The sequence below is a fragment of the Natator depressus genome, chromosome 1 (assembly GCF_965152275.1).
Source record: "Natator depressus isolate rNatDep1 chromosome 1, rNatDep2.hap1, whole genome shotgun sequence".
Classification (NCBI taxonomy): domain Eukaryota; kingdom Metazoa; phylum Chordata; order Testudines; family Cheloniidae; genus Natator; species Natator depressus.
This window is the reverse complement of record NC_134234.1, coordinates 151,690,200-151,718,168: the sequence shown is the minus strand read 5'-3', so window position 1 is coordinate 151,718,168 and position 27,969 is coordinate 151,690,200. Positions and strand designations below refer to the sequence as shown.

The 27,969-nt window shown below is 38.0% G+C and overlaps 1 protein-coding gene across 10 annotated transcripts in view; it reads left to right on the top strand.

Moving 5' to 3' along the window:
* Window positions 1-27,969, top strand: part of CASK (calcium/calmodulin dependent serine protein kinase) — a 411,477-nt gene that overhangs the window by 378,865 nt on the left and 4,643 nt on the right. For 4 of the 10 annotated variants that reach the window (XM_074969088.1, XM_074969076.1, XM_074969096.1 and 1 more), the window contains 8 exons: window positions 4,831-4,899; window positions 6,341-6,376; window positions 11,884-12,080; window positions 13,051-13,166; window positions 18,199-18,279; window positions 18,389-18,469; window positions 22,154-22,356; window positions 24,593-24,676. In XM_074969088.1, coding sequence (XP_074825189.1) covers window positions 4,831-4,899; window positions 6,341-6,376; window positions 11,884-12,080; window positions 13,051-13,166; window positions 18,199-18,279; window positions 18,389-18,469; window positions 22,154-22,356; window positions 24,593-24,676 — 867 coding nt within the window. The remainder of the gene's footprint in view (window positions 1-4,830; window positions 4,900-6,340; window positions 6,377-11,883; window positions 12,081-13,050; window positions 13,167-18,198; window positions 18,280-18,388; window positions 18,470-22,153; window positions 22,357-24,592; window positions 24,677-27,969) is intronic. The other 6 variants (XM_074969125.1, XM_074969110.1, XM_074969083.1 and 3 more) reach the window with 5 other exon arrangements.

Genomic DNA, 27,969 nt, shown 5'->3' with positions numbered 1-27,969 from the left:
TCTTTTTAAAATTTTGCTTGGGTTTGTGATCGTTTCCAACCATTCACCTGTTCAAGGGGCACTATATAGATTTCATGGAATCAAACGTAGCCCACAAAACGTTGACTACCGAATGCTACTAGGAAAGTCAGGACAAGACACAGTCCTCTGAAGCTCCTCAGAAGTAAAAGCTGGTCAGTGGAGCATTACACTGAGACAGATCTCAGAATACCCTCAGGTCCACAGGCCTTTGTAGTAGGCCAAGAAAACTTCCTTGGGGAGGAGATGCTGTCAAGAGCCTGTGCAGCTATGTGGTGCCTTCTGCCTCCATCTGAACTTTTTCCTACCCAGGTTAGACAAATAGGCTGAGTCTGCTTCCAGCACTTCCCAAAGTTTGCCCCTTGCCAAACTGTCATTTGGCAAGCAAACCAAATCGAAGGTACCCAAGTTAAGCCATATTTCATCTATACGAGACAATCAGAGAGGTGGGGAGAGCCAACAGGAGATGACCACATCTGAGGGGACGAATGACTCCTCCATATGACTGTCATAATTTAGTGCTAACTGGAAGGGGTCTGCTGAAAGTGGAAGGAAGCTCTGTATGTAGGAGAAGGAAATTACAACTTTTTGTCTGAATGCATCTGATGAAGTGAGCTGTAGCTCACGAAAGCTTATGCTCAAATAAATTTGTTAGTCTCTAAGGTGCCACAAGTACTCCTTAACTTTTTGGAAGGAGAAGTATCTTTTACACACCATCTAATGTTACTTAAAGGGGCAGATGATAACCCAAATACAGCAAAATAAGGAAAATTTCTTGAAGCATAGATAAAAAAATGTTAATACAAAGTAACTTATTTGGCCTCATTTGGATAATTGGAAGTTGTTGTTGCGCTTGAAGATTTTTGCAAAAAAAAAAAAAAAATAGACGTGTTTCTGCCAATCTGTTAAGTACTGTCAATGACTAAGGCAGCCAAATGACTATGTATTTTCTCCAAACCCATCTAGTGGAAATATCCAGAGCTATTTGGTTTTTATGGTGGATTTTATTGAGATAAAAAGATCTTAAAAGTGATAAGACTAGCAAACTTGCAGCTCTGCTATTTCAGGTCTGGAGCTCCTCTAGGTGGCTACTCATGGAATTTCATCTTAAACCATACCCAATGAGTCAAAACTAAGTCCTGAATGCTGTGTTGAGTTTATACAGCACATCAAATAGTACGGGCAACAACAATAAATAGTGCCTGTTATTTGAACTATTCATTCGCATTTTGAGATAGTTATGAGTGCTGTTATATAACTTTCTTGAATACGTTAATACATTGTTAATGGTGAAGTCTAATCAGATAAATGTTGTCTCGTGAGCAGTGTAGGTGGGGTCCTGGCTTCTAATCTTCTTGTTAAATGCACTGTCATTTGATAAGATATACGCAAAGGATTTCAATTTTTTTTTAATCTGGTTTTTCTCATTTTGTTGTCTGTAACGTTATGATGCTAACAATTGAACATATCTAAAAGGATTTTAGACATGGAACATTACAGTTCAGCACTCTTGATTTTTATACAATGTGTGAATTAATTATTTTGTTTGCAGAATAAGTATCCAATTAGCGCTTGAGATTTCTTTGATGATGAGCTCATATTGTAATGTACTGTGCGCTCCAAATATCAAGGGTAAACAGGAGGTTCAGCAATTATCCCTTTTTTCCCCTATACAAGACCCAAAATCATCACAAATCGCCATTTCCCATTCCATAATATGTCCCAACATGCGCTTTGCAGATCATGTCTCAACCACCATGGAACTCCCCTGGAGCATAGAGCCACCCTGCAAGGCTCAGGCAAGTGGTGGCTTTTTTGTTATATGGAATCACAGAATAATAAAGTGCAGGGCTGGAAGGGACCTCGAGAGGTCATCTAATCCAGCTCCCTGTGCTGAGACAGAACCAAGTAAATCTAGACTATCACTGACAGGTATTTATCTAACTTGTTCTTAAAAAACCTCCAGTCATGGGGATTCCACAACATCCCTTGAATCATAGAACATCAGGGTTGGAAGGGACCTCAGGAGATCATCTAGTCCAACCCCCTGCTCAAAGCTGGACCAGTCCCCAACTAACTCATCCCAGACAGGGCTTTGTCAAGCCTGACCTTAAAAACCTCAAAGGAAGGAGATTCCACCACCTCCCTAAGTAACGCATTGCAGTGCTTCACCACCCTCCTAGTGAAATTTTTTTTCCTAATATCCAACCTAAACCTCCCGCACTGCAACTTGAGACCGTTACTCGTTGTTCTATCACTGCTACCACTGAGAACAGTCTAGATCCATCTTCTTTGGAACCCCCTTTCAGGTAGTTGAAAGCAGCTATCAAATCCCCCCTCATTCTTCTCTTCCGCAGACTAAACAATCCCAGTTCCCTCAGCCTCTCCTCATAAGTCATGTGTTCCAGTTCCATAATCATTTTTGTTGTCCTCCACTGGACTCTTTCCAATTTTTCCACATCCTTCTTGTAGTGTGGGGCCCAAAACTGGACACAGTACTCCAGATGAGGCCTCACCAATGGCAAATAGAGGGGAATGATCATATCCCACAATCTGCTGGCAATGCCCCTACTTATACAGCCCAAAATGCCGTTAGCCTTCTTGGCAACAAGGGCACACTGTTGACTCTCATCCAGCTTCTCATCCACTGTAACCCCTAGTTCCTTTTCTGCAGAACTGCTGCCTAGCTACTCGGTCCCTAGTCTGGAGCAGTGCATGGGATTCTTCCATCCTAAGTGCAGGACTCTGCACTTGTCCGTGTTGAACCTTATCAGATTTCTTTTGGCCCAGTCCTGTAATTTGTCTAGGTCCCTCTGTATCCTATCCCTACCCTCCAGCGTATCTTTATCTACCACTCCTCCCAGTTTAGTGTCATCTGCAAACTTGCTGAGGGTGCAATCCACGCCATCCTCCAGATAATTAATGAAGATATTAAACAAAACCGGCCCCAGGACCGACCTTTGGGGCACTCCGCTTGATACCAGCTTGATGTACAACTAGACATGGAGCCATTGATCACTACCCGTTGAGCCCGATGATCCAGCCAGCTTTCTGTCTACCTTATAGTCCATCCAGCCCATACTTCTTTAACTTGCTGGCAAGAATACTGTGGGAGACCATATCAAAAGCTTTGCTAAAGTCAAGGAATAACAAGAAATCCTATTCCAGAGCTTAACTATCCCTATAGTTAGAAAGTTTTTTCTGATATCTAACCTAAATGTCCCTTGCTTCAGATTAAGCCCATTACTACTTGTCCTACCTTCAGTGGACATGGAGAACAATTGATCACTGTTCTCTTTATAACAGCCTTTAATATATTTGAAGACATTATCAGTTTTCCTTCAGTCTTTTTTTTTCCCCCAAGACTAAACATGCCTATGGTCAAGTTTTCTAAATCTTTTATCACTATTGTTGCTCTCCTCTAGAGTCCCTCCAATTTGTCCACATCTTTCTTAATATGTGTACCCAGAATTGGACACATTATACCAGCTGAGGCCTCCCCAGTGCTGAGTAGAGCAGGACAGTTACCTCCTGTGTCTTACGTATGACACACATTTTAATGCATCTCAAAATATTAACTTTTTTGTCAATGGCATCACATTGTTGACTGATATTTAATTTGTGATCCTCTATAATTCCCAGATCCTTTTCAGTAGTACGACCACCTAGCCAGTTATTCCCCATTTTCTAGTTGTGCCTTTGGTTTTTCCTTCATAATTGTAGTATTTCACATTTGTCTTTATTGAATTTCATCTTGTTGATTTCAGACCAATTCTCCAATTTGTCAAAGTTGTTTTGAATTCTAATTCCGCCCTCCAAAATACTTGCAATCTCTTCCAGTTTGGTGTCATTTGCAGATTTTATAAGCATACTCTCACTCCATTATCCAAGTCATTAATAAAAATATTGAATAGTATTGGACCCACGACTGACCCCTGTGGGGCTCCTCTGAATGCATTCTCCCAGTTTATCAGCAAACCATTGATAACTACTCTTTCAACTAGTTATGCACCCACCTTATAGTAATTTCATCTAGACCACATTTCCCTAGTTTGCTTATGAGACTGTCATGTGGGACTGTGTGAAAAGCTGCAGTTTAGCAGAATTTTATTCTGAATGTATTTATTTATTAGAAATGTATTTATTTTGGCAAAATTTTATATTTATACCAATGAGAGTATAATATTAAAAAAAAACTTGAAACTTTACAAAGCCATGGCATAAGGTGCAAAAGAAAAACAGGAAAAAAAATGCAAAAGTTTTAAAAAGTCAGTTACCTCACCCGACCAGCCAGCTCTAGGCTCCAGCTAGGGTCCTCCAGAATGGTTGAGGCAGTGTGCATAGGGACATTTCATGGAGCAGGAACAGATCATTCCTGACATCGGCACACCTAAATGACTAGCAAGTTTGTTCAAAATCAGTTATATGCTGAAGACTGCTGTTGCCCATCCTATTTAAATTGTTCAGCATATAATCTTTAATGTTTTTGTGAAAGATAGCTGCTGATGTGCAAGATCATTCTGATTGCCACATGAGGCAACGCTTAAGAATTGGTCCCAAATATTGGGGAAATTCAGAAAACTGACTCCTGAGGTAGTAGTAATATTTAATGTATAGGATAAACAAGCAAATATCAAATTATGAAAAACTATTCCATATTTTGGAATACTTGTGCAGTGTATAGTGTGGAAACTTTCTCCAAAGAAACAGCTGAAGAAAGTATTATAAAGCTGTGGATGTAACTTTTCTTTTAAATATATCTGTGTTCCTGTAATAGTGTTGTGTGTTAATGAACCTTGTGTCTTATTTCAGAGAGATTCCCCCTCTACATCCAGACAGTCCCCAGCTAATGGTCATAGCAGCACTAACAATTCTGTTTCGGTAAGACCTCCAGTTCCAGACAGAGAAAGTGTGCAAATTTTGTTGGTGCTCATCTACCATTACTGTTATAGTTACATGTGTTCAGTGGAAAATTATGTTCTGCTGATGTAATCAAGGCTACTACAATTATAACTCCCCATTTTCTCCTTTTAAGGTTTTTTTTTCAACAACATATTCTTCTCATTAACATTAAATTAATTAAATATTAATAAGTGTAACATGGCAGCTCACTCATCCTTAAAATGTTCTTAGCAATCCCTTGGTCCTAGTTGCCTCAAAACTAAGCAAGGATTTAAAGTGGAAGCATTATTTCCATTCTAAACTTTTGAAGCAGTGTTTCAAGGAAGAATAATTGCAGAGTAGGTATTTCAGGGCTTTTCCAGTCTTGGAGTTTTGAGAGACCTCTGGAATGTGTATTCGTTTCCGCTATCTGAGTTAAGGAATTGGTGTGCCCTCTGCTGTTGTGGTACGTGCACATACTTTGTGAAATATGAGCCTTGCCTGGGTATGGAAAGCAAAAGGAAGTGGCTTTAAACTGCACTACAAACCAAGCTAGTATCATCACATCTTTAACACAAAGTACTTCCAGTTCAGCATGTATCCAGGTAGAAGGTGCTCTTGATTTCAGATATTTCTCAATAGATGTTGAAATTTGTATTGTTTATCATTTGTCATTGTTGTGATTTATATGGCAAAACATTACAAAGCATCTGTATCTGCAAGTTCCTTCTGTAAGATTTCTGTAAAAGTGCTGCTGACACTCAGTTAGGCGCACTCTGGTAACTTCAACAATGCCATCACTTCATGGGATTGTGTATCATCTGAAAAACCCAGACCAGGGCAACTTTTCCATCAACTATTAAAAGTAAATTATAGTTTAGAAATGATTAGCTTCAAAGTAAAGTATTTTAATTATAACAATGAAAGATAATTATGTGGATGGAGAACTTCAATAAATTTCTGTGAAAAATACTGAACTTGCAACATAATAGACACACTCATAAATTTATTCCTGGTCACAATTTAACATTTAATATCTTTCTAAGAGAAAATTTAGTAATATTTATTGTAACTATTTCCTATTTTCTAGAAACACATCTAATTTAAGTATCTATTAAGTTGAAAAAGGCATTCTTATAGAAAGCCTCTTTCACTTGCAGGTGCTTTTGTGTTGAAGATGCTGAATCATTTATTTAAATTAAAAAAAAAAGCACATTTTCTATCTGCTTAAACTTTTACCTGCTTTCTTCAGCTTGCTGCTAAACAGCCTGGGTTTGATTTTCTTTAAGAAATAAGAACTTCTAAGAAATGGGTTAATGTTTTATACATATGTACATGTAACATTTTGCTGTAATGTAACAAATTATACTAACAAATGATGTTGTATACGCTAAAAAAGTAAAATGAAAATTTCTTCTCCTGGGTTGGCTTTGTTCTGCAGGACTTGCCATCAACAACACAACCAAAAGGACGACAGGTGAATAGATATCCTCCATGGAAACTTTTCTAAACTTAGCTGCTAGTAGCCAACCCCTTCTTACCTTTTTCCATTCTGTATGTGCTGGACTATAACATTTAAGCTTGAAGAATGCGTCCATTTTGTTTTTAACTCATTGTATATGGCTAATTCACAGTAATGTTTTTTCCATCCATTTATTTGTGTGTGAGAGACACTGGGAAGTTCATTGTAATTTCAGACTGTGTCGTTTTAATTATTAAGAGCACATTCATAGATACGTACAGCACTGTTCAAATTTGAAACCTGGACAGGTTTGCACTTTGGAATAAAGTACAGCTTTATGCTGTGCCAGGAATTTAGATCAAACTGTGGCAAATAAAGGAAGCTTAAAATAACTTAAAACATCATTCTGAGAAAACTTTAAAAGTTGTTCAGTATTTTAATTAGTTCATAACTAGTTATTAATGTTTACTAAATGCTAAGGATTACTTTTATGAAGGGCCACTAAATCTAAAGTTATCATCCCATTTATAAGGCTAATTTACAACCCCATACTCTAGCTTCACCAAAACCAGCACACTGCAAATTTCATGCACCACATTTCATTCCAGGGTGCGGATTTCTTCTATAAAATTTTGAGCAAATTTCACAAGGCGTTTAAGGGAAAGAGAGTATTTTTCTTTCTGATCTCTTTTCAAAGATTTGTATAATGTTTAGCTCTTATCTCTGTAAACTGAATTACAGTCCATCTTCATTTTTCCTGTAGTGCTTACAGAGCACCTTGGTTTAGTTAGATATTTGAGGGTGTGTAAATATCCAAACACAAGTAATTACATTTTATATATATAATAGGCACCTGAGTTTGTGTATTATGTGAATGCATCTATTTGAAATACATGCTGCAATGTTTGCATGGCTCCAGCAGCACTTTGTCCTCAGTGACAGGTGTCTTCTTTGGGTCAGATTCTGCTTTTAGGCTCTTTGGATAGGACCTTTCTTGGCTATTTATGGAACAAAGCAGTACTCTGAGTGAGTAAGTATGGCAGAATCTGGCCTACTAATAGCAGCCCCTGCTTTTTCGCGGGTAGAGGGAGCAGAGGGCCCTGGCTGCATTGGAGCCAGGTGACATGTGAAACCATCCTTCACCACCAGCAGAGAGGGAAAAGGAGCTCAGCTGTTGGTGCAGGTTCTCTCTCAGAAGTACATCTTGGGTCAGAAGAGCAGGAAGAGCCAGGAGGCCCTTGTTTGTTTTGTTTTTGTTTTTTAACATAAGGCACTCAAGGGATTTTTCAGTCCCGTCTTAGCCTTATGATCTTGGCCTGAAGTAAAACAGTCTTACATAGTTTCATAGGCCAAAGCAGGACTTTTCCCTCCCAAGAAAATTCCAAGAAACTTCTTTAAGGGTTCTGCAAATGCTTCCTAATGATTCTCCTCTGCAGTTTCAAGGAACTTTTCTTTGTTTCAGCTGCTGTGCCATCTTGTAGCACAAGAAGCCCCAGATCCATCTTCATCAGTGACTTCTTGTAGGCCCAACCTTTCCAAGGTCTGCCTCTGAAGAAGGGGAAACTTCCTCTGAAACTGAACTAGAGATTCAATCCCTAGCTCTAGCAATGCAAAGATTTGGAAATAATTTACAAGGAATATCATTATAACTATGAAATTCAAGGAACTTCAGGATGAACAGATTTTGTAAAGGTCTTTTTTTTATCAGGCTCAGTCAGCAGGGGGACCTGTTCAAGCAATGGGTTACTCTCCTTTTGTTTCCCGTTTTTGAAGTCCTGCAGTTTCCTTTTGTTCTCTAGAGGTCCCAGGCAGCCAGAGTCTAGTCGTACAGATGCTCTGTGAAACACCCTTTAAGACTCTGTATTCAGCTGACTTCTTTGCTTTCCTTCCCTTGAAGTATTTTTCTTAGTGTCCATCAGTTTGGCCAGGCAGTGGAAGAATCACCATGGGCCCAGAATGGAGTTGGACCCATTCTAGGTTTTTGTAGGGCTCCTAAGATGTATTTAAAGAAGTCCAAACTTTTCTTTAAAGGGCCACAGCAGTCTCTGGATGGAGACATAGTGCATAGGGAAGAATCATACTGGAAGTAAGAGGGAAAAGAAAGGAGGAACTTCTAGGGGTACAAAATATTGATCGCTATTCTAGCCTGTTTGTACCAGAGATGGGGAAAGGCAAGGGTGGCTGCAATAATAATCAAATCACAAAAAAAAAATTAGTAAAAAGCAATGAAAATGTTTTTAAATCCCCATTTTACAGATGTGTCCATTGAGGAGAGAGAGTAGGTGACTTGCCCAAGGTCACACAGAGTCAATGGCAGTGAGGATAAGATTTTAAAATATTGAAAATCAGGCCTTCTACTCTGGCACCTGTCATCAGGTGTTATCATTTTAAATAGATTTCAGGTATGAAGGGCGGTGACTGACTATATTAAGATTGCAGCCAAGCATATGGTAGAAACATTGTTGAGAAAAAGAATTGGGTTAGTTTTGTAGTGCCATAATGCTTAGCATCTGGGTGCTATTACTAAACTGTTAGAGCTTTATTGGAGCTTAATTTGAAAGGAAGTAAGGTGGATAAATGTTTATAAATGTAAGTAAAATATATTGCTCTGTCTTCCAATCATTTATTTAAAATACATATGATTTAAAGCAAGTAGAGCAAATTGTGGTCAGAAAAGTGTCTGTGTACAAACAGCTCCTCTTTATTGTGTGTATCCAGAGACACATCTGCTTACTTTTCTGACCAAAAACACCTATTAACTTTGTATTGCAGAGCCAATAGAGCTATCACAGAGTGAGCTATATCTTTTTCTGGGTTATATGGCACCAACAGAATTGTTAACTAAGTTCCAATTGCAAAATTTTTCTTACTAGTGAGTCTGCAAGAGCCATAAAGATCCCAGGTTGAGTCTTCAAGGCTGCCAGTTAGGGAAAAATATCTTACTGGCAAACCAAGCACATTTGATGTGGAAGGTGGTATTGTGCCAATAAACACAAAATTCCACAGTGCTGTTTTTACAGTCACTTTTCTGACTATAATCAAATTTTAAATGAGGGAACGGATGGTGTCACAGACCTGGTAGCGCGTCCCCTGTTGGACATTCACCAGGCTGCTGAGTTTGGATCCAAATTCTGGATCCTGCATGCTGCTAAGCCTTCTGAGGTAGAGCAGCATCCAAGCACTGTCTCTAGCCTCTCAGGCTTTCTCTGGGGATACAGTTTCCCTGACTAGTACCCCTTGTCAGAAGTGGGACCCCATTGCCCTAGGTCGCTAGACCAGTTCTGTACCCAGGTCTCCTCATTATCTTTTTCAGAGCCCCACCCTCATGGGTACTCTGGTTTAGTTTAACCCTTCAGGAACATGTGACAGTTTTAGCAAGCAACCCAGAGGCTTTTCAGAGTAACTTCTTAAAAACACATGCATTATTCCTAAGGAAAGCATAGAGATTTACAGATCCGTACACAAATAACAAACCATCATCACCACAACCATTGCAAATCCCAAAGGGACATAGCCTCCTTACATATTGAGTGCCAACCAGACTGATCTCTAGCTAGGTCCCTAAGACAATCCAGCTGGATGTTGCATCTGTTTTCCATCACTGGCAATCTTGCCGTGCCATTGAAATGCTTAACGACCACATAATTGTCAGCCATGTAGCAGCATTCCTTAGTAACCACACTTCATAATTCATTGGTCTTCCATCCTAATAATATGTCTATACCAAGAAAGCTGCCAGAATTAAACCAGTGCTGATGGAGGTGGTTGTGGGGGTCAGCCACGAATATCCTCGTTGCTAAAATTGTCCTGCCACTTAATATGGACCAGCTGTTGAAGACAACAAGAAGTAAAAACATCAATCACCACTCTTCAGCCTTCCTTGGTGCCCATGTTTCATTGCTATATGGTACAGTTGGCATAATCATAATCCTGTAGATCCACAGCTTCGTAATAAGCCTGATGTCCCAGCTTCTCCACAGAAACCACTGATGAAAGGCCTGGAATGTGGCAGCGGCTGCTGCTATACAAGAATCCACTTCTTTCAAACCACAGCAAACCTTGCATGCAAAAGCCCTCTCTCTGGTTTCCTCACCACTCCAAGCACCCTGTAGGGTTTTGGTCAGTCCTTTCAGGGTCTTAAGAGTCTCCTTTCCCCATGCTCAGCCTGCAGGTTTTTTCTCTCTGCCTTACAACAATTACGGCAGTCAAAAGGTTCTCTCTAGCTGAGAGAGCGTGTCTTTTTAGCAGCAGCTTCTAATACCTCTTCCTTTGTTCCGCCTTTCTCCTGGGGATTCCATTGCTCCAGCCCCCCACTGCAGACAACCTGAGATCGCCAGTCTCTTTAGCATGTTCATTGTCCTTCTTGTCAGGGTGCATGGTATTTGACATGGTTCCTGTCAACGAGTAGCTGATTCAATCTATGTTGAGGGTTAGTTCTACATAGAGTTCATAAAATCGATCAGAATTCATAAAGGTGTACATTGACAGATTTCCCAAACCATCACATCTCATCTGATGAAGTGAGCTGTTGATCACGAAAGCTTATGCTCAAATAAATTTGTTAGTCTGTAAGGTGCCACTAGTACTCCTTTTCTTGTATCACTAATGTAACTCTGGAAGTTAAGATATCTGTTTTCTATTCTCAGTTCTGTCACAGATGTTTTGTGTGACCTTAGTCAGGACATTTAACACCTTTGAGATCCTCTGATTCATGGCACTACAAAAATGCAAAGCCTTATATTATTTAAAACAGAACAGTTAAAAACTTCATGTCTGCTGTGTGTGCTCCTGAAAGCATACCCTTTTCAGACTATTCATTTTAATACCATTGTTCTAGGATGACACACAAAGTAGGAAACTGGTATTGAAAGAACTGCAATTGCCTATCATTATTGGTGCCTATGAGTGTATATACAACTGAGAATGGATTTGCACTAATTTAAACTATACAGAGATTACCTAGATTCCACCGAAGCAAATATATTTAATAGGGACTATAATGGGTTTCTTATTATGTCTAGTGAGAATTTGGTTTAGTCTAAAGGAGTACTGATAATTATATAGTAATACTTCTTACCATCAAAATCATTAAAATATAATCCAACTTGAAAATGTGTTATGTAGCTTTTGTTGAAGTTAAAGTACAGTTCAAGCCATGAAATGTGGTACTGACCTTCAACGTGTAATTTTAGATGACTGCTAATAATATACAAATTTAGATTTCAGTTTTAAATTTTCAGTAACTCCAAAATCTATATTAAAGACTTGTAGATAAGATTCCACACACAATGCGAACATTTGCTGTTACTCTTAGACTTTACAATATGTCACCAGTACTAAAGGTAACATCACATTGTCTCCATTGTTTTCAACTGTCACTTATGTTTTCATCATTGTTTCTTCTTCTGCTTGTAAGCATACAGTGTGTGGTAGCTAGATGTGCAGATCAAATTTTCACCTACTATACTTAATACCAATGAGTGGTAATATGGCAATGTTCTTTACAAACTCCTGTTTTACAGATATATGTAAGAGCACAATTTGAATATGATCCAGCAAAGGACGACCTCATTCCCTGCAAAGAAGCTGGCATCAGATTTAGAGTTGGAGACATTATCCAGATCATTAGCAAAGATGATCACAATTGGTGGCAGGGTAAACTAGAGAACTCCAAAAATGGTACTGCCGGTCTCATTCCTTCTCCTGAGCTTCAAGAATGGTACGTTTTTTGGTTTTCTATAAAAATGAATTTATCCTTGTCATATTTACCTTGGTATAGAGCAGTGTTCTCAACCTTTCCAGACTACTGTTCCCCTTTCAGGAGTCTGATTTGTCTTGCATACCCTGAGTATCACTTCACTTAAAAACTACTTCCTTACAAAATCAGACATAAAAACACAAAAGTGTCACAGCACACTGTTACTGAAAAATTGCTTACTCTCTCGTTTTTACCATGTACTTATAAAATAAATCAATTGGAATATAAATATTGTACTTACATGTCAGTGTATGGTATATAGAGCAGTGTAAACAAGCCATTGTCTGTATGAAATTTTAGTTTGTACTGACTTCACTAGTGCTTTTTATGTAGCCTGATGTAAAACTAGACAAATATCTAGCTGAGTTGATGTACCCCCAGGAAGACCTTTGTGTACCCCTGGTTGAGAACTATTGGTATAGAGGGCATGCTGGGTTGGGAGGGGTATGTCTCAGTGGGAGTGCAACATGCAGCAGTGTGGAGATTTTAGCTGGCACTGCATCCTATAGGGCAGCCCCAGGAGACTGCTGTATCTTATCCAGGTCTTCGCTCCTGTCTAAATTATGCCAGGGACATCTGCAGACCCTGAAGCAGCCTAGCATCAGGGACACAAATGTGGTTTAAAGCCATCTTAGTCCCCTCTTTCTCCTGGGCTGTGAGCTCTAAGAACAGTCCTGATAGCAATGCACCTATAAAATATATGTATTAATATTCATCTCTGTAACTGAACATCTTTAATTTAATAAAAGAAAGTTTTGAGAAGTCTTGCTCTACACTCGTAAATTAAAACAGCCTTCTTTTTGAAGTATCACATGTCCTTTTAAATACAGGTTTATAATAGAAGAGTTAATACTTCAGTGAACAATGGATACTGTACTAGGTTGTCCGTAACAACAAGCTAATTAGTTATTTTTTCCCCTTCACATGCCAGGCGAGTAGCTTGTATTGCCATGGAGAAGACCAAACAGGAGCAGCAGGCCAGCTGTACTTGGTTTGGAAAGAAAAAGAAGCAGTACAAAGACAAATACTTGGCAAAGCACAATGCAGGTATGAGAAGCAAGGGTCTTTGAGACCGGGTTAAAAATTGCTTTGCCAGCCAAACCTCGTTTGTTGTTTGCCAGCTGGCACTGCCATGAATCTAGTGAGTTATATAGGAAAAGTTAAGTAAAGCTGTAGCTATACCAGCAGTTCTATCCTGATTCTCTGTCCAGTATTTAAACTTATAGTTTAACCAATAAGATTGAATCCAAGAAATCTGCAACAAGATTAATTCACCATAACATATCCAACAGTAGTATTGTACTGCTCTGGTTTCGGTATTTCAAGGAACTGTGGAAGCTAATGAGATATAACTTTAGTAATCTGTATAAAGTGTTTTATACCATGCTATACTTCCTGTCTACAGAGGACTCTGCCGCAGCATCTAGACATTCTTGTCAGTAGAGATTGTGTAAATTAGAATATCATTTGCAAAAGGGTGTTTTCTTGAAGCTTTACAGCTGAAAGAAGAATAAATGGCACTATGAAGTTAAAAAGTGTGATTTCACAGTTAAACTTCCAATAGAATAACATATAACTTCTGCTCTGTTCTCAAGTTATACCGTAGATTCAGCTTTAAACATATATAACCTTGATTACATTTGGCTGAAATTAGACAAACTCTTGGAGTTATTCCCTTAATGCCTGCAGTTGGCTGAGTTCTGAGGACTGTATTCTATCTAGAATGGTAAAAAAAAACTAAAAGTGTTTTGATAGACTTTGAAAAATTTTGAAAACTGAAATTTTGCAGACTCAGAGGGCCTGATCCAGCAAATCTCTCAATAACTTCAATGAGAGTTGGATCAAGCCAGTAGTTCTTTATGTGGATTTGAAGTATCTTGCTATTTTAAAAAAAAATAAAACAGTCAATATGTTTAATCTGTTTTTACTGCATTTTTATTTACGTTGCAAACTACATTATGATACTCTTGTCATTAGGGCTATTAAGATTTTATCAGAACCACAGGATTCCAACATTTTATAGTGAAGTGTCTTTATGTATTACATTAACTGCAGCTTTTCCAGTTGTGACCCTCTGGTGTCCAAAGCAGAAAAAGCCCATGACAGTGTCAGTGGAAGCTTTCAGTTTTCTCAAAAGATTAGTCACAGTGTAATGTCAATTGCCATGTCAGTACAGCTGATGTCCTACTGGCCCTCCAGTAGAACATATGGTACTAAATATAAAACCACTCGTTCCGAAACCCTTGTTGTACTGTACTGAAGCATTAAAAGACAAGATGAATACAGGTTGAAAATCTTTTAATTTCATTTCTTTTATTGATTTGAGTTACTCTTACCATTTTAACGTTTGCATTTAATTAAAATAGTGTTGCAACCATCTTACAGAAATTAAAAAGAAAACTAGAGAGAATGAGAAATACATGCCAGACTTTCCTAGTGACTTGATATAGCAGAGATATTTCAGGTTACGATGGAGGTGTGCTGGCTTGCATAGTGCTTGCCTGTTTTACTCCTATGGCCAGTGCTGTTAGCCTCTCTCCTCCAAGAGCACCATATGTCTCACAAAATATAAAAATAAAAATAGAAGATCATCATCACAAACACAGGTTAAAAAAAAAAAAAGGTATCCTTGACATAGTACCATTGGTACATATGCCCAGAAACAATGGGCTAATCGGACTATGGGTTCTAATTAGGGTCTGTTTGGAAATCTTGATTCAGTTTTAGTGTCTTTGATTTAGAGAAATTAATTATCTAATGCAGGAGATTGCAGGGCACCAAGAGGTTAACTAAAATAATACTACACCTATAAGACATAATTAAGTTTGGTAAATGCAGTACTGAATAGAGCTACCCTCAAATATTATAGTATTCTTTTTCTTTTATATGATTAGATTGATTTCCTGAGGTGTATATAGCCTTGTGAAAGTGAGCAGAGCTATAATAGTTTGTATTTAACCTATGTTCCTGCTCGTATCCTCTGAGTACCAATAGGCCAAGGATAAATTGTTCATCTTCATAACAAGATAAGGTTATAGTGTGGGGCTAATGAACAATTAGGGTTTGGATGTGTGGTTGCCAGAATCTTATGAGCAGTTCTTATAAGATTTGGGCCCCAAATGGCAGTCATGGTCCTGTGAGATTTCTCATCTTGAAAGGTAGAAATTTTAAAAGATCATCTGTTTGGAGATTTCCACCGTTTTGAGTCATGATGCCACAAACTGGCTGTTCTCACAAGATTTTAGCAACATCTGCCCCGGAACTGGAAAATAGGCTCTTTCTTGTTTTGGATCTTACTAGGAACAAAAAACAGTGGAGTTAATTTGAATCTAAGGAATCTAATTCAAACTCTATAGAGGGAGTCACACAAAAGCATCCAAAGGTAGAATTTGCTCCTCTTTGTTGTAGGAGCATTCACAGGAAATTTTTAACATACATATTTTTTAAGTCTTAAGCATTCTGAGTATTTTCCCATGCTACTATTTTATGGAGGAGAAAAGGGTGCTGGAATGTAGTTGGTACAACAGCTTTGCAGGCAACTAAAAATGTATGGTTTCTAAATATTTAGGAAAATAGCTTAGATTTTGGTGTGATTTTCCAGGATATCAGCGGCGCTTGTCACCAGATTGCTTTGCAGATCAAACAATTTATGAAGGCATGGAGAAAATAGTGTAATTGCTTATTATAGTAAAAAAGACAGAATTTTCTCCTTTGCTGCAAAGATAATTGCTGTCACACCTCACTTTTGTCCTTAATCAGTTCTCAAGTCTTGGGCCAAGTCCTCAAACAGTGTACAATAAGAACATGCCAGATCTTTGAAAAGTCTGTTTTAAATCAACCAAAGTTAACATTACTTAATAGTTTGTCTTTATTAGATTCAGTTACCATTTTCAGGTGTGTTATAAGATACGTTATAGTGATATTGAAATGTATTGGGAAAAAAAATATTTTTTTTATTTTTTTTGCAGAAATGCTATTGCAGGACTTCGTAAAATATCATTCCTCAGATTTTAAGTTATGCTTCACAGTAGGCATAAAATAATGACTATTAGAATATTGCCAAGCTTTTATAAAATGCGTTTATCATTTCTTAATGTTATTTATTTGCCTTGTGTTTAGAATATTGCATGGGAAAGTTTATTTTGTGCATATACTTTTTATTTTACTAATATATTACAAGCCATATCTCAATGACCCCTGTACATTTTTCATGCTGTCTTACTCCCAATGGCCTCTGTGCATGTAAGTAACCTGTCAAGTGACAATGCCTCTTTATTTGCTTCTTACTGTTTCCTTTCAAATAACTCCTTTTCTTTATTAGCTAGTTGCACAGAAACATTAAAAGTTGTTTTTAAATGTGTCCCTGTATTCCTCATATCTTGTGTACAAAAAATCATTTTCCACTTGTGTATGGAAACCCTACAGTCATTAGGTAATCCCGTTCAGACCAAAGCATATCTTCTCCATGCTTCTAGTTTGTGGTTAGGACATGAATATGCACCATTTTTGTTCTTTGTTTGTGGTGGTTGTTGTTGATATGTATTTCAGTTCAGGAAGAATAAGGGCTAGATTTTTTTCCAATGGGATGAGTTATTTGAGGGTTAGATAGTTAAAGTGGCAGAGCCGGTTAGCACAAAATAGATACACAGCTCTTCCTAATGTTGAATAAACTCGTTAGCTAATTTAAATTAATTCAAGTTACAGCAGAGGCGTACTCCATCTTTGTAGGTTCTTGGAGTGAAGAAAAATATAGCCAGAACCTTCCTCTAAAAGTACATTTTAAAATTTGGAGAAACTTTGAGGGAGATATTTTTCTTTAAATTGAATTCGGAATGTTTTCTGACAGACTAACAAGTTTGCAAATCCATATATTTTCTAAGTTAAGAAGTCTTAAATAACTAAACTGACCAGTTTACAGTGTGACCAACAGTGTGTTGAAGTAGTTGTACAAAGGTTTCTAAGTACATTAAATGGATCTGAATTGCAAACTACATTACTGCAATGACTACTAGGATTGATTAAAGCCGTAATATAGTAGGCTTCTTTCCTTCCTTCCTTTTTAAGACCAGGATTGTAATACTGGTAATTCTTGTTAGAATGGATCCCCCTTCTTTTTCATAATTGCTGATTGCCACAATCTTTATCTCTAAATTAAAGCATTCTTCTTTATAATTAGCAGCCTCCTGCCTCATTCCTTCATTAGAATTTTACTGAAATGATTGTGTTACCACAAATATTCTATTATTGGCTATAAGGAGGAACAGCATTATTTTAGTGGAGAAAACTTGATTTGACACACATACTGTACCTTGGCAATTGACAATGATCAGAATAGGCGCTGCAGAAAATATACATTGCAGTTAAATTAAGATTTTACTAAAATGAGATTTTTTTAAAAAATAAATATACCCTCAATATGGTAGAGGTTCTTTCTTGTGCAGAAATGTCATCACTTTTTGTTGCAAATCTTCATTCAGTGTCAAAAGTTTTAAAAGCATGTGAATAAAAATAGCATGTGTTTGAAGAGAACTCTACTTATAATTAACATGGTAGTTGTTTAAAAAGAAAACCACAAAACTTGAATTCAAGCTGCTTGCTTATGCATTTCTCATAATTCTCTGATAAAACATGATTACTAAAAGTAGCCTCTACCTTTAGTGTAAATAGATGTTCTCATATTGTATTAATGTTGGTCACTGTCTGTATACTTTATTTAGTACTGCTAATTTCCTAGGCATGCAAAAAGTGTGATAGCATGCCATTTTAACTAGTTTTGATGATCCGCTGAATACTGCATGAAATGACATGCAAGCTGTTCTGAGCCGTTCAATAGCTTTGAATGTTAATACGTTTTTAACCATTTTTGTGGACTTAAAAATGAATGTTTTTATTAAACTTGCAACCATAAAATGGCTAATGAAAATACATTTCAGTATGGTCAGTTTATATGTTTTAGAAATATGGTTTTGGAATGTACATTTAATATTACTAAAATTACAGTTTGGCATAAATGAAAATCTATTTCTTAACTCACTTCATACACGTCTTTCTCTTATCTCTCTATTTTGTGTTGTTTTAGTATTTGATCAATTAGATCTCGTCACATATGAAGAAGTAGTAAAACTGCCAGCATTCAAAAGGAAAACACTAGTCTTACTAGGTAATTTTGAGTATACCGTATCATTCTAAACAGAACAGTAATTTTAACAGTATGTTTTGAATCTCTTAATGGTGATGAATATAAATTTCCTCTTCGTGTTGTGAATTAGGTGCACATGGTGTTGGAAGAAGACACATAAAAAATACACTCATCACAAAACACCCAGACAGATTTGCATACCCTATTCCACGTAAGTAGCAATGTTAAATATAGCACAAAATTATATGCATTACCTATATGATGATATGCCCAGTTCACTGCTGCATGTGTAATTGTACTCCGTTAAAGCTTAAGTATAAGTTAATGGTGGTTGAATCATAATACTGGGGAGGAGAAAGAGGATGTGGTATGGAAAAATACCATCAATTTTTGCACCTAAATATATACAGCATCCCTTTCATTTGGAACATTTTCATACTATTCACATAAAACCTTCCCCCAGATGTTTGGCATTTTAAGGTTTAAACCTAACAGTCACTTTATTCACATATATTATCTTTTAAGTATTTAGTTTGTGTGTCTGGATCAGTCAAGACAGGAGAAGGTCTTCGGGTCACAAAATTCCCATGAAAAGAAATGTAAATTGGATTTCGATTAAACATTCTATACATTTACCTTATTTAACTGTTTTACATTACTCTATACAGCCTTGAGGACTGTTACTTTAAGTTCCCGTAGAATTATCCAGAGCTGAGGTTAAGAGCAAAGCGCAGTTCATTTTACTGTTTGCAAATAAATTGTTACCAAAATCCCTGATTCTCCTTCATGACCTTGCTGCCACAGATCCCCACTATAGGATTTGCATGCCCTGCCGCAGGAGCCACAGAACCCTCTGCAGTGTAATTAACTACTGGGGAGCACACATTTATTCCTCAAATTCAGCGTTCTGAGACCAGGGGCATAAACACCTCCCCCAGCTAGATGTCCCCAGTTCCACTCTCTTCATCGGTGTGAAGGGCCACAGAACCCAACAGATCCCCTTCATGGGTGCTCAGACATGACAGTGATGGTTGTGGCATAAGAACCTAGACAGATTTATACCTTGTTAGCTTTTTGTTTTATAATTAAGGTTAGACGAGTTGTAGTTATGGGAAGTTAGTTGTTTTTGTAGTTAATGGAGCCCTCGGTGTTAATTTTTAGAACCTGTCTGTGCTGGCGGACGCAGAAAAATCATATGGGTTTAAGAAAAGTTCTTCTTTGCCCACAAAATCCTTGATTGTGTTGGTTACTCCCACTGCCTCAATTGCTTCCCCACTAAACTCCCTCTTAGAACCCCTTTGTTATGGCTTCCACCCTATGCTTTTCACTGAAGCCATTTTTACTAAGGTCACCAATGTCCCTCTCATTGCCAATTTTACAGGGCTTCTCTCTCTCCCTGCTGCTTTCAGCAATCAGTTAATTCCTCTCCTACCACTCACTCTCCACCTGTGGCTTTTGGGATTCTGTTTGTATGCTTCTAATTTTCTGACTATTCAATAAGCCTCTCCCTGGGCAGCTCCTTTTTCTCTACACTGCAATCATGCTGTCATTCATGGCTCTATCCGAGGCCCCCTCCTTTTCTCCTATACGCACGCTCACTCGCGCTCTCTGGCAAATTGATCCATGGTCATGGTTTAAACTACTATGTATATGGTTATGACTCCTAAAAATCCTTCTGTCACGCTGTCTGGAGTGGTTCACAACCATGAGTGCCCGCCTCAGGGCAGACTGTCAGAAAGCGGGCCAGACACCCCAACTGGTGGTATGTTCTGAAATTAGATTTCACCAACACAGTAGCAAATGTGAGCTTGTGGATCACTGTAAAAGTCTTACCATGGGGTCACCCTTGGCCACTCCAGTCTATCTTGCCACCCAGGCAAGATGGACTTAGTGATAAATGGTCACTTACATCAAAAATCACAAAATATTCAGGTTGTTGCCAGTCCCAAGAGACCAGTCACTAGGGTTACCAGACAGCAAGTGTGAAAAATCGGGACGGGGGTGGGGGGTAATAGGATCCAATATAAGAAAAAGACCCAAAAATCAGGAGTGTCCCTATAAAATCAGGACATCTGGTTACCCTACCAGTCACTTTACCCTCAGATCAATTTGCACCTTAGATCTCACACCAAAGACAACACTGGTAGCCAATCTTATAGTAAACTAACTAAGGATTTATTAACTAGGAAAAAGAAATGAGAGAGTTATTTACAGGTTAAAATAGGCAACATATAAGCACAAGTGGGTTACAATCTGTGATTCTGAAAGGTGACAGAGATGTTGTAATCTGTCCACTGAATGTCTTTTAGGGCTAACCCAGCTTGACCCTGGGGATCTCTATTCTTATTTCTTAGCTCCAGCCCTTGTGAGAGTCCAAACAGCAAAGAGAAAACTATTTCTTCTTGTAAGCATCTTTATATGCACTTCCCCCAGAGTTCAAACCATTGGGATGATTGCTCCTGCACTTAACTTCATGGGTGGATTGAGCAGTCAACAAAGTTTTTGTCCTATATTGGCCCATTTAGTTTTGATAGTCCTTGTTGATGGGAAGGGGAGCCACTCTTCCTGCCTAGGTTCACAAGTTCAAAGCAGGCATTTTTCCAATTATAAAACAAAACTTGCATATTTCTTATAGCATGGGATACAGCCATTATAAGTTACATTAATGTATTTAGCAACTTATGGACATCTTTACAAGTCTAACACCTACTTTGAACAATATTGACCTATGGGTGAGCTGATCTGGTTTCCAGTTATGAATTTCAGTACTCAGTTGACACCTACAGCCTTGGCAATTGCTAGCACCTGGTTTACCAGTGTCACGCTCTTCTCTCCCCACATTCCTTTGCCTCAACAGCCCCTGGCAGCTGGGAGAAGCAATTGCAGTGAAAGTTCTGCACAGAGCCTACAGCCCTGTGCTAGAGCAAGCTCAGTGGAGAATCTAGCTACCAAACTCTTCACACAGGCTCGGAAGAGAGGTGTTACTGTGATTTTTTCAGAGGCTTCTAACTTGGCCATATTTGGGTGAATTGTCATGAATACATCAAAAGACACATCCCTGACATTAGGGTGATCCCACCCCCTGCCAAATTTCATGTCCCTGTTCCAAAGCATAGAGATATGAGAGCTTCTGATCTAAATGGTTGTTAAAAAAATAAATAAATATTTAAAGCAATTGAAAACAGGGTTGGGCAACCTTAACTACAGCTCCGTCTATAGTACCAAAGGATACAAGGTTGAGGAAAGGGAACTAGAGGAGAGAGGAAGCGGGGGAGGATGAGAGGTGGTGAGGAAATGTTGGGAAGATGGGGCCAAGGCCTTAGAGGTGGAGAGTCAGAATGATGCCTTGAAGCCCAAGATTAGATTGAGACAGGACAGGTAGGAGGGAGTGCACTGGAGACCTCTTTCAGAATTTAGCAAGGTTTGAGGAGGGGGTTGAAGGCAGACAAGAGTCACTGGGGGTTGAATATGCAAGTATCTATCAGGAGGGTTTATTCACCAAGGAAGGAGGAAGGCTTGGAGGATTTCAAAATCCCTTTCTCTTCCCTGTGCTTGAGGCCTACGCATAGTTGTGATACAAGCTCCAAAGTCAATTGAATTACTAGTGTCTTCTGCCAAACTAATGACCATTCTGTGCTAGCAATTATTCAGGAATGGGATGGGGACACACACCTTACAGAATGTCCTCTCCCTGCACCTTTGAAGTTTAAAAGAATCATTTAAAATAATAGACGGTTAATGTAATCCTTGGTTCAGCAAGCGAATGAAACTTTGAAAATATAAAAAATCAAGATTTAGAACAGTTTGGGCAATGGGTTGTTACATGAATAACTATTACTAGGCCAACAAAAATTAAAATTTAGATTGTGTTCTTTTGCATTCCTTGACATTTCAGACACAACCAGACCTCCCAAGAAAGATGAAGAAAACGGAAAGAATTATTACTTTGTATCGCATGACCAAATGATGCAGGATATATCCAACAATGAATATTTGGAATATGGCAGCCATGAGGATGCAATGTATGGGACAAAACTGGAAACAATACGGAAGATCCATGAACAGGGACTAATTGCAATACTTGACGTAGAACCTCAGGTACTTATTGGAAATGTATAAAAATGCAAAGCTTATCAGAGACACCTGAATTTTATTTTGTTACATCCTATCGCCAGTCATTTTTTGACCTTAGAATTTAAGACATATAACTCATCAGACATTTAATGTGAAAAGTTTTTAGTATGTGGGGCAATGGTTCCACACAGGGACTTCAGTGTATGAAATCATCTTCTACTGATCATTAGGGTAAAACTAAGAAGTAGAAATGAGCTCACCATTTGGTTTGTCAAGGGACCAGTACTGCTATGAAAATCTGCTTACTGCACACTTTAATATAATAAGGGAAATTATTGTTACATTATTGTTCACTGCACTTTGCTGTCCATTGAAGCAGCTGATTGTCTGTGCCAGCCAGCTGTAATGTATTAATATGTTCAGCCCTAGATTTCACTTTGATAGCACACCCAGGAGGGAATTTTGTTCTGCATTGTCCTGACTGTCCCCTACTTCCCTGCTGTTATTGGGTCAGCAGTCTCAGAAGTAGCATTCTCTATCGTCACTGATGCTATAGGAAGGTGTTGCCTATAGAATGGCTATAGCTGTATTTATTAATGTCTGTGTGTGTTATAATAGCAACAGTGAGTAGGTAAATTCACAGACTCTAAGAATATGAATACTTTATTCACAGTGTTGCAATTTTGATATAAAATCCTAAATGGAACATTTAGACTAATTTCCTTTGGAACCTCCCACGTTGATATGAATTTCAGTTGATGGCCGAGTATTTATATGTTTTATTTTTAGCTGTGGTGCCTTTGAATTCATATTCAATCAGGTTAAAGGACATGGGGAAACAAGAGACCAGTCCTGAAATAACTTTCAGGAGCCAATTAAAAATATGAGCTGCTGAGCCCAGAAGACAAGTCTGACAGTTATTTTCCCTGGGTCATGACCTCTCTGCATTCTTTCTCACCAGCCATTGCTTTGGTTTGCAGGGCTCATCCCCCTGTGAGCAAAATTAACTAGTCGTGACCAATATTGTCTGTGTTTTCTCTACACTGGCTCTTCTCTTCTTTTGTGGCTGGATTCATGAGATCACAGGTTTGGTTCTGGACAGTGCAGTTGATGGACTTTGTTTCACCTAAGTGGAGACTTTCAGAACAAAAATAAGACGTCTGACTACATTGTATAATGCAACTCACCTAATTTGTTACACTTATGGTAGTACTTGTCCATGAGCCCAGTTCTAGTTAATTACCTGTTTCTGTATTCCAGGTTCAGGCATCCTCAGTTCTGTGAGGTTCCCTGACTCATGTAACCATGTTTTTCTGTAGAAACAATGCATAACTGATGATATCTGAAAGTGGATTTCAGGCAGCAGAGAGGGACATAAACTCAGCTGGCTGTCAGGCTAGTTTTTAAAAAAGGACCTTTTTGTACTGCTTTGAAGTGGAATATAAGTGTCTTTCATTCTACATTCTGCCCAGACAGTTGAGATCAGCTAGGTTATGTTTGCTTGCTACCTATCCCAAGTTTCAGTCTGGATCAAGCCAGGTGGAGGGACTCATTTGTGGAACTACCTATGTCACTCATAAATCATTACTGTTTGAGTCAGGTTAATCATAAGCATTGTCTTTACATTTCTCTTCTGCATAGAGGTAGCTTGGAGCTTCTCTAGCAGGGCCGTTGGTCTCAGTTTATGATTATTGAATTATTAGTATTTTCAGTGCCCTCACATTTTGAAAGCTTCATAGTTTTCACATCAGAACATTTTTGCTTCAGCAAAAATAAAAATAAGTTTTTATCTGTAGGTTGAGCAATATTCGCAACCAGAAAATGTTTTGTTATGATGTTTTAGTCAGCGTTTACTATAAAGTACAATTTATATTTTGACCCATTTAGAATACCATAGCAAAAGTTTTTCTAGCTAATGCAAATTTTTCAGCGTAAATATAAACTGATTTTTAGTGTTTTCTGTAGGAAAAATATCCTGCCTATGAAATCTTGGATGCTTTCAATACCATGGCAATTCTTTATGATGATGAACTTACAATTCGGGCCCCAATCTTGCAAAGACTTAGTGGAGTAAATGGGACTGTAAACTTAAGCATATCTGTAAGTCTTTCCAGGATCAGGGTCTTAATTCTTAATATTTCTTGGTTATATTTAAAACTGATCTAGAGTCTTGTTAGTTCTTCCCTCTGTTTGTATATTTAAACTTGTATCCTGTTGATTGATTTGTTCTTCTTCTCAAGTATTTAATTTTTTTACGTAGGCACTGAAGGTCCTGAGAACTGCAGAGTTTGCTCCTTTTGTTGTTTTTATTGCTGCACCTACGATTACCCCAGGCATTAATGAGGTAAGGCTTATTACAGGTAAATGTTTTTATCAGGAGACACAATTAAAGGGATGATTCAGTATGTGAATAAGATCAACATTTTAACTGACCAGTTGTCTTTTATAGTGGGGTCAGAACACCACTGAAGTTAAGATTGAGATGATTTTACTGAATAACAGATGATTTTTCCTACGTTTAAATATAAACTTGAGCTGCAAGGATCCGTGCACTGTCACTACTAGGGAAGCACTTCATAGTACTCTTAGCTCTTCACATGACAACTTTAACATCAGCTGAGATATAGATCAGTACTGATCATTTGATATCCTTTTAAAATATATTGTTCAGTTTTATTTCCTCCCAACCTAAAAGAATTGTTTCCAAAATCCTTGCTATGGCCATTGAGCCAACTAATTGGTCAGCTGTCCAAGAATTTCCATTTTCTGAGTCATTCAATGTACTTCACTCTTTCCACCCCAAGTAGAAGGAGGAAGGAAGCTGCTACTAAGTTTCATCTTTGAGAAAAGAAATCCCAAAGCTATATACCAGAAACTGACTTATTAAATTCAAATAACATTGTGATGCTCGGGATTGTGAACAAAAATGGAACGGATACCTGCTTGTGAGAAAATGTTAAGTGTTCATGTTCAAAGAGAGTTTATGTAAGGATTTCTCAGGATTTAGCTTAAACCAGAACAAACAAAACATTTATAACCAGTTCCTTCCTTTTTTTCCACTCTAGAAAGGTGTTAAATGTATCTGAATAAGAACTTTCTCTCTGTAGCAAGTTCCTCTTCCATCTCTTTGATCCTGCAGGGAAGTGATAATCCTGTGTTTGTAGCAACAGTCGGCTTCCCCAGACATAATGTGTGTAATAAGACAAATATAGAATTAGGACTTCACTACAGATTCTTGCAGATAAATGATGGGCCATAAAGGATAAAGATGTTCAAACACAAATACCATAAATAATTAGTAAAATGGCAAGAAAATTATGAAAAAAAAAAGTAAAACAAAGCCTTTTTGTTTTTCAAGTGTTAAGTTTCCCAAACACGGAAATGAAGATGTCTCAGAACATTCTGATTTTAGCTATGTTAAAATGATGTAGTGATCATTCCTCTGAAACATTGCTGATGTTATCATTTACTGTAAATTTATATGGACAAATATTAAAATGCTGCATCTTAGTCCCCTGTAATGGTAGATATTCTTTTGCACAGCAGATTGCATAACTGTTTAGGGCGGGGAGCTCAAGAGCGCAAGAATAGGTCCTGGATTGTTATGCAACTTTTCTGATTATTTTAGCTGGAGCTTTTGTACAAATGCACAAAAGCCCCTGAAGATCTTCAGTACTATTTTTGCCTTTTAAAAAAAAATCCATGTGTCTTTTGGCCCAAAGTTATTACAGAATTATCTGATTGTTCCAGTGTGTTGTTTCAAATCTCCTACTCTGAAATACCAGTGGTACTTCTCTTTTGACCATTCAGAAGTTCATGTTGTAGAATGTGAGATGGGGGAGAACTGGGAGGGTTAATATGAGAAAGTAAATTGCTGTTTGGGGATGTACTGAGCTACAGTGTGAGCACATGCAAGATTGGGCTTTTTTTTCCTCATTGGGATGGAAGACGTAGGGGAAGTTAAACCAAAAAAGGTTTAGGGTTCAAATATTTAGCCTCGTTGTTATGCTCTTGTGCTGTGTTTACTTTTTATGGCCCAGATCCTGCAATTTGATCTGTGTGGCATAAAAATTCATCCAGGTGGACTCCGTTGCAAAATCAGAGTCATGCTTTAATGTTTTGGATATTTGCTAAAACTTTCACTGTCTGTGAACCACTAACACTCACTTTAAAAAAAATAAGAGTGGACACTAATGCAATCTGGGTCCTACTCACCTGGATCTATTGTGCTGCATGAGAGGGAATGGAATATATACAGAAGCTGTGGTATGATGAGTCTCAGCAAACTGGGTTTTTGTGTGCATACTTCATATTTCTCATTCATTTTTACTTTTACAAAAGATTCATTTGCATAAAGAATAGCCCTTTCTCTTGACCTGTTTATCCTGCTTTGTTTCATTTTTACAAACACCTGAAGCAAACACATCTGTAAATGACTGTCTTTTTTCCTTATGTTTTTTCTTGAATTATCATCTTTGCCTTTCTTTTCATTTTCCTGCGTTCGTATTCATTTTACATAGCTGCCAAAATGGTGCAGAAAATTGCCTGTAAGTACCGGCTAGAACCTGATAAGATGCAATCCTGATTATTTTAATAGATTTAGAACGTAGACATCCTTGTTCCCACTCAACATTACTTTTGCCGTTAGAATAAAAGTATAAAGTAATAAAGACCTCAGACATCTGTGCCAAAGCTCATTCAAATGAAAGGATTATTCACTGGCAAAAAGAAAAAAGTTAAAAGGATAGCCTTAAAAACAAGTGAACCCAGAGACTTTTATTCCTACTCTAGGAAATGCACATTATGACTTTGTGGTTGACACGGTTCAAACAGCCTTATCCTGCAATGCACGGTTGAGCCATTTTAACCGACTGTAGAATGCATGTGCAGTATCTCCAATTTACAGGGATCCCACTGTGACTGAATAAAGACACAAAATACAGTGCCTTTCTGGGTAAATATTGCATGGTTCTGGTGCTTTTATGAAGCACAAAGCCAAATGCTTGCTGTCGTCAACCACAAAACATGTAGTAATCCCCAGAAATGCATGGCCTGAAATGTATTACTGCCTGTTAAAAATACAAATTTTAGAGATTTCAAATGTCCTTGCAGATCTCTAGTTTTAAAATTTTAATTTAAAAACAAAAAATGATACCCGGGCTGGTTGCCAAGCTAACCTTCACAATGTAAAGAGAGGTCTTAATGGGATGTCAGCTTTGAAGCCTGATTATGGCCACTTACATGCTAAGTGACATAAATCCTTTAACTGCTAATCACCTTACCAGAAACATTTAGCGAAAGCTGTTATCCAGTGTGGCTATATATATATATCTTGCATTCTGATATTCAGGTTTTTTTTAAAGGACACGTGCACAAATAGTGCTGTAAATTTGGACTATGCAGATCAGAGATAATTCTGTCATATATTCTAATTAGAGGTGGGCCCAAACCAAAAACCTTGATCTGGCTCCTCCTCCCCAAACTTTGAGGAAGTTTGGACCCACTTCAGAATTTTGCAGCTCAGGCCAATCCTTAATTCAATAATGTAAAAGACTTACTATTGTCCTCAAGAATGTAGGGGAAAAAGTACTCCTGGGGGAATTCTGCATCACTGCGCATGTGCAAAATTCATGTCCC